General features: G+C 68.3%; 1 protein-coding gene across 1 annotated transcript in view; it reads left to right on the top strand.

Moving 5' to 3' along the window:
• The first annotated feature begins 2,364 nt into the window (after positions 1 to 2,364).
• The window catches only part of CASKIN1 (CASK interacting protein 1), a 15,930-nt gene continuing 11,960 nt past the window's right edge, over positions 2,365 to 6,334 (top strand). The window contains exons 1-6 of the mRNA XM_010570615.1: positions 2,365 to 2,408; positions 5,215 to 5,312; positions 5,432 to 5,577; positions 5,676 to 5,771; positions 6,037 to 6,167; positions 6,253 to 6,329. Coding sequence (XP_010568917.1) covers positions 5,434 to 5,577; positions 5,676 to 5,771; positions 6,037 to 6,167; positions 6,253 to 6,329 — 448 coding nt within the window. The 5' untranslated portion in view covers positions 2,365 to 2,408; positions 5,215 to 5,312; positions 5,432 to 5,433. The remainder of the gene's footprint in view (positions 2,409 to 5,214; positions 5,313 to 5,431; positions 5,578 to 5,675; positions 5,772 to 6,036; positions 6,168 to 6,252; positions 6,330 to 6,334) is intronic.

The raw sequence follows: 6,334 nt of genomic DNA, 5'->3' as shown, positions 1-6,334 counted from the left end.
GGTGCTGGTGCAGACATGGGGTTGATTCTCCGCTGGTGCCGCACCAGCTCCCACCATCCGGGGCCTTGGCCTGGCCCTGCAGGGGTGCCAGCCACCGCACCGCCATCCCTGCCACCATCCACACCTCGCCATGCTGCTGGGCAGCCGGTGGCAGCCTGGGGTGCTGCACCCCAGGAGGACGTGGGACCACCTGGCTGCTCCCCAGGGGACCCCATCAGACCAATGCCGCATGTAAAGACCTTTTCCCGGCAGCACTTGAAGCTGTGCCGGGGCCTGAGCTCGTGGGCAGAGGCAGGCTCGTGGCCACTCCAGAGCTTTAACGAAAGTCAAACCGCTGCACGGCTGGAAGTCACTGACTAAGCACTTGGCACGGGCGTTGATGGAAGTGCTAAACAGATTTTGGCAGCCGCAGCCTCTCCTGCAGGTGCAGGGAGGAGAGATTTGCCGCTAAGGTGTGTTCGGCTGATGCCAGTTTGGCTGGTGCGGGGGGCTGCCGGCACACATCTGGGGATCGGCGTCGCGGGGTGCAGCGGTGACGCCGTCGGTGTCACTGCTGCACCCCGCGACGCCGATCCCCGGGCATTGCCCCATCCCAGCCCCTCGCTGGGAGCAACCCGTGGGAAAGGCCAGGCACTGCAGACCTGCCGACATCCGTCCCTCTGTCTGCGAGGACCGGTTAGCCGGAGCGGGGCCCGTCTCGGGGCCGGAGATTGGAGCCAGTGCCGGGCACGGTGCCGCTCCTGCGCCCGCCGGCTCCTTTTGTCCACCGGCCGTTTGCGTCCCTGGGGGGCGGCTCAGCCCCCTTCTCCTGGGAGCTGCTTCTTGGCACCGGGCGGCAGCGGAAGCGGTCCTGGGCTCCTCTCCACCGGCACTGAATGGCACCTTTGTTGGGGAGCCTGGCGGCAGCTCGGGGCTGGCCGGGACCTGCTCGACCCCGGCCACGGTCAGTCCCGGTGCTGGGGGGCTCTGCCCACCAGCAACAGCCAGTCCTTCCCGGGGGAGCATGGGGATGCTGCAGCAGGGTTGGGATGTGTGTGTGGGGGCTGTTCCCTGGGTCTGGCCGCCTCAGTGAGGATTTGTTGCTGGGATGATTTGTTAATGTATTAAATGAACAGCATGGGCTGCCAGGGCAAGGGGGGGCTGCCCTGTCACGCAGGGCTCGGGCTGGTGGTATTTTGTTTGCTAGAAGGAGGGCGAGTGGGGCTGGCTGTGGGCACCCTGTGGTGCCCCGTCCCTCCCTGCACCCAGGGGACCCTGCCGTGCCCTTGTCCCTCCCCGTGCCCTGGGGACCCTGCGGTGCGCCTTCTCATCCCACAGCCGCCCCATGGCACTGTGTGCTGGGAGGACAAGGCTGGGGACCTGGTGGCTGGTCGGAAGCCATCCCCCATAGCTCTCGCCCGTTGGCACCGGGCTGTGTCATTGTTAGCAAACGTCCTGCGGCTCGAACTGCCGTGCAGCCGACAGAGCGCGGGAGCGAGCCGGTGCTGGGTGCCAGGGCCTGGGAGCCTCTGCGTGGGCAGGGAGAAACCTCTGCCACCGCCGCGGTTGCTGCTGGGACCGTCCGCCATGCGTGACCTGGGCAGGGGTGGCTCAGCCCGGCACCGGGCTCGGGGCCGTGCCAGTGCTGGCTCGCTGCAGCAGGCACGGGGGCTGCTGCATGGGTCCCTAGCCCGGGCTCTGCCCTGCTGCAGCCACCCTCCTCTTCCTCCTCCTCCCCGCTGGGGGCTGTGAGGAAGAACAGGCTCACTGGAAAGCCTGAGTGGCATTTTTCGGTTAAATCTTATGTAAATCTGGCTCCATCCTTCTTCGTGGTGCTAATTGGATTGCCCCGAGGCGGTTTATTTTCCCACACAGGCAAGCGTGGACTGGGAGTGGGGCAGTGCTGGGTGAGGGGGCTGCGGGGGCAGGGGACATGCTGGGGCACAGGGGGAGCACGCCGAGCTCCCTGCTTTGCCAAAGCACCCAGGCCCAGCAGCTCGGTGCAGCACTGGGCTCCACGGGGCCATGCCAGAGCCCCAGCGAGGCGAAGGAGCCCGGGAGGGAACCCCAGGCAAACCCACAGCAACCCCAGGCAGACGGAGACCTTGGTGCCAGGGGAAGCCCCCGGGCTCTGCCGCCATCAGCGGGGACCCCTCCACCCCGAGCCCTCCTGCCCGCAGCTGCCCGCAGGCTGGGGCAGCCCCGCGTGGCACCGTGCTGTGCCCCGGCCCAGGCTGCAGAGCTGCAGGGAGCTGAAACCTTGGTGGGGAGGGAAACCTGGAGGTGCAGCCACATCACCGCCGCAGTGCACCCCGGGTCCCTGCCCCAGCTACCTCCCGCGCCCCTCTAACGTGCTGTCCTCTTCTCTCCCTGCCAGAGCTCCTCGGATCGGCAAAGAAAGTCAACGTCAACTTCCAAGACACTGACGGGTGAGTGGGAGCCCTGTGCCTGGGCATGCATGCAGTGGGGTGCATGGGCAAGGGTGTGCGTACCGCGGGGTGCCGTGAGCAGGGGTGTGCGCGCTCGGGGACACGTGCAGCACAGGGTGCAGCGAGCAGGAGTCTTGTGTGTCTGTGCAGGCACGCCGGGCTCTCCAGAATGATGCGGTCGAGCTGCCGGGGTCCAGACGGGCAAAGGTTCTCGCCCCTGTTAGCCAGCGTGCCTGAGCCCTGCCTGCACCCCTGAGCCGGTGGGCTTGCGTGTAGCAGCTGCGGGCATCAAAGGAGGTGGGAGGCGAGGGTTGAAAGGCAGAGGAAGAGCTGTGCCCCACGTCTCGCCGGCCTTTTCCCAGCTCTTGCTGCAGCTCTGCAGGTGCTGTGCAGGGAGCAGCCCCGCGGGGCACCGGCCGGGCAAACCGTGACCCCTGCCGGGCTGTGCCGCTGGTGTGCCGGTTCGCAGCCGGCATCCGACAGGCAGGGAGAAGCGGGGAAGGGGGCCGCAAGCTCACTGCCCGCTAATCACACTAATGAGGCTGCCGGCGCAGGAAGGCAGCCGGAGCCCTGTTGGAGGAGGGGGGCTGCGGTGGCAGTGGGCAGTGATGCTTACAGGGCTGGGCAGCAGCCACCTCCTGTGCCCCCCCCACATTGAGCGGGGTGGCAGGACATGGGGCTGGGCGATGCCGCTTGGGTCCCTTGGGGACAGGTCTGCTGTGGCCATGGAAATGGCAGTGAGCAGAGGGGCCAGATGGGGTCAGGAACGGGAGGGCATGCCCTGGGGACACGTGGCCGCAGCAGCCTGGGTCCCTCCTCATCCTCGCCCCTGAGCAGGGCCCGGCACTGGGGTGGTGGTGGCAGCGGGCATCCCCTGGTACCTGCCAGTACGTGGGCTCTGCCAGCCCACGGGTGTACACGTGTGTGCGTGCACGGGTGCACGCAAGCATGTGGATGTGCTGCTGAGCGTGCGTGTGCATGCAAGCGTGTCTGTGCACGAGCAAGCGTGCGTGCACGGCGGTGGGGTGGGTGCGTGGCGCTGCCTGTGCGGGACAGGGGCTGGAGGGTGCGATGTGGGCAGGGCAAGGGGATGCATCACCCCACGGACCACCTCGTGCAGCAGCTGCCAGAGCCGGCAGGTCGCTGGAGGGCTGTGCGTCGTGGCGGGGCTGGGACGGCAGTCGAGAGCTGTAGGCAGCTCGTGTGCTGTCTGCAACCGCCTGCGGCTCCTGGCCAGCTTGGTGGGTGTAGGAGCAGCCCTGCAACAGGGGAGCAACCTCCAGCCTCCAGCGCTGCTCCTGGAAAGGATCCACCCTGGGAATGCGCAGGGCAGACCCAGGCTGCAGCCGGTGCGTGCTCTGCTCTGCCACCCGCCTGCTGTGCCAGCTCAGCCAGTCCCGGTGCTGTGCCTCAGTTTCCCCATCTCTGCTGTGCTTGCTGATTCCTGGGCTGGTGGATGCCGTGGGCGAGCACCGTGCTGATGGTCCTGCACTTGCCTGGGGGACGGTGCCCTGCACAGCGCGTGGCCTTTGCGGCTGGCCGTGCCGTGCCGGGGGAAGCCCCCGAGGCAGCCCGGGGGAGGGCTGCGATTTGCACCATCTTGAGCGGATTTGAGCAGGGTGCTGGAGCGGAAAATGTTGACATTTCCCAGGCAGACGTTGGGGATTGGCCTCCTGCACGAGCTGTCTGCTCACATCGCTGCTCCCTGCCTGGGGATCGCAGGCGGCAGCTCCACAGGGAATGTGGTGGCCGGAGCGTGTTCCCCAAAGGGGATGCGTCCCCCCTCAGCTGGGGGTCCCGGCGATGGGGAGCAGATGGGATTGCTGCCCTGCCGCCCGCCTCTCGAGCACTGGGTGGCTGTGGGGGCCACCAGGTCCCGCTGGGGTCCACAGCCCATTCCCATGCTCCGGTGACACCGGGGTGGCCCCAGGGACGGGATGGGGACGCTGCGTGTGACCGGGGCCCAGAGCAGCGGGGTGGCAGGCACGAGCGCAGCCGCGTGGAGGATGCCGCTGCCGGGAGCAGCAAGTAGGTCAGCTCCTGGCCTGCTTCCCAGCAATGAGCCTCCTGGTTTGGCCAGTCCCGGGTGCTGCGAAAGCAGAGCAGGGTGTGGGGCTGGGGGCTTTCCCCACCCCATGACAAAGCCCGGCACCGGACAGGGGCACCACTGCCAAGCCCCTGTGCCGGTACCCATGGTTGTGCTGCTGGAGCCAGGCTGGGGGAAGCGGGTCAGCGGGGAGGGTAGCTCCCTGGCACCCTCCACCCTCAGTGGGATCCCCCCCCTTGCCTTCCCTGTCCATCGCCTCTAGCCCCATGGGATCTCAGCATCCCCAGGGAGTGTTTCATTTGCATCCATCTCGCTCCAGCATCCCCAGATCAGACCCACCAGCCCCTCCTCCCAGCTCTGCGAGAGCATCCCCAGCCCTGCATCCCACCGTGCAGGCTGGGGGGGGTCTGTCCTGTGGCTGCAGTGCCCCAGGGGAAGCTAAATAAAAGCGATGGGCTGGAGAGCAAACCCGCATCTGCCCTGGCACATCCCACCCTCTGGCCCTCATTGCATGCCATGACATGGCCGGCTCCTGGCTCGGCCACGGCTGGTTCGTGCGGCAGCTCTTTCTCGGGGTGCACACAGAGGGATGTAGAGGTGGGGTTGCCCGGGGACACATGCATGTGGGGGGGCTGCAAGAGGCAAAGAGGGTGCCCTGGCGTGCTGCGGCGGGTGCAGGCTCGAGGCCGTGCTGCTAGGCAGGGGCTGGCAGGGCTGCGGAGGGGACGTGGGACCCCTGACACGGCAGCCGGTCCCCAGGTTCTCGGCTCTGCACCATGCGGCGCTCAACGGCAACACAGAGCTCATCTCGCTGCTGCTGGAGGCGCAGGCTGCGGTGGACATCAAGGACAACAAAGGCGAGTCCCTGCGTCCTGGCCGTGGCCCCCCCCGCCCCGTGTCCCCCCTCCGCAGGCTCCGGCCAGGCGCGGTGGCGTGCCCAAGGGGCTCACGGCGTGCCCGTCCTGCCCGCCCGCAGGCATGCGGCCCCTGCACTACGCGGCTTGGCAAGGCAAGAAGGAGCCCATGAAAATGGTGCTGAAAGCGGGTTCCTCGGTGAACATCCCGTCGGACGAGGGCCAGATCCCCCTGCACCTGGCGGCACAGCACGGGCACTACGACGTGGTACGGTGGGGCCGGCGGCGGGGCGCGGCGGCGGTGGGGAGACCGTGCCCCCCTCCCTGCCCCTGCCCTCGCCGAGTCGGGGTCTCACTCCTCCGCAGTCGGAGATGCTCCTGCAGCACCAGTCCAACCCCTGCATCATGGACAATTCGGGGAAGACGCCCCTGGACCTGGCGTGCGAGTTTGGCCGGGTCGGGGTAAGTCCTTGCAGCGCCGGGACCCCCCCGAGAGGCAGCTGGGGAGGGGGTGGGGGGGCACGGCGGGGTCCCTGGGGTGCTGGAGCAGCCCGGGGAGGGACACAGGGCAGCCCCCGGGAGGGATGGCGGGGGGGCCCTCGGTGCCACCGCTGTGGGGGATCCCTGGCTGCTGGGGGAGAGGAGGCAGGGGCTGGGGGGGCCCACAGCCCCGGCAGGCGGCTGAGCCGCCCTTGCAGCCCTGCTCCGTCTGTGTTTGCTGAGCCAGGTGGTCCAACTGCTCCTGAACAGCAACATGTGCGCGGCGCTGCTGGAGCCCAAACCGGGGGACGCCACAGACCCCAACGGCACCAGCCCCCTGCACCTCGCCGCCAAGAACGGCCACATCGACATCATCCGGTGGGTGCCGTGGGCAGGGAGGGCAGGGCTGGTGTCCCCCCCCACCACCCTTCCCCGCCTCGCTGACCCCGCTGTCTGCCCGCAGGCTCCTGCTGCAGGCTGGCATCGACATCAACCGGCAAACCAAGGCGGGCACGGCGCTGCACGAGGCGGCCCTCTGCGGCAAG

Source organism: Haliaeetus leucocephalus, unplaced genomic scaffold (genome assembly GCF_000737465.1).
Source record: "Haliaeetus leucocephalus isolate CR32 unplaced genomic scaffold, Haliaeetus_leucocephalus-4.0 Scaffold295, whole genome shotgun sequence".
NCBI lineage: Eukaryota > Metazoa > Chordata > Aves > Accipitriformes > Accipitridae > Haliaeetus > Haliaeetus leucocephalus.
This window is presented reverse-complemented; position numbering and strand designations above follow the sequence as displayed.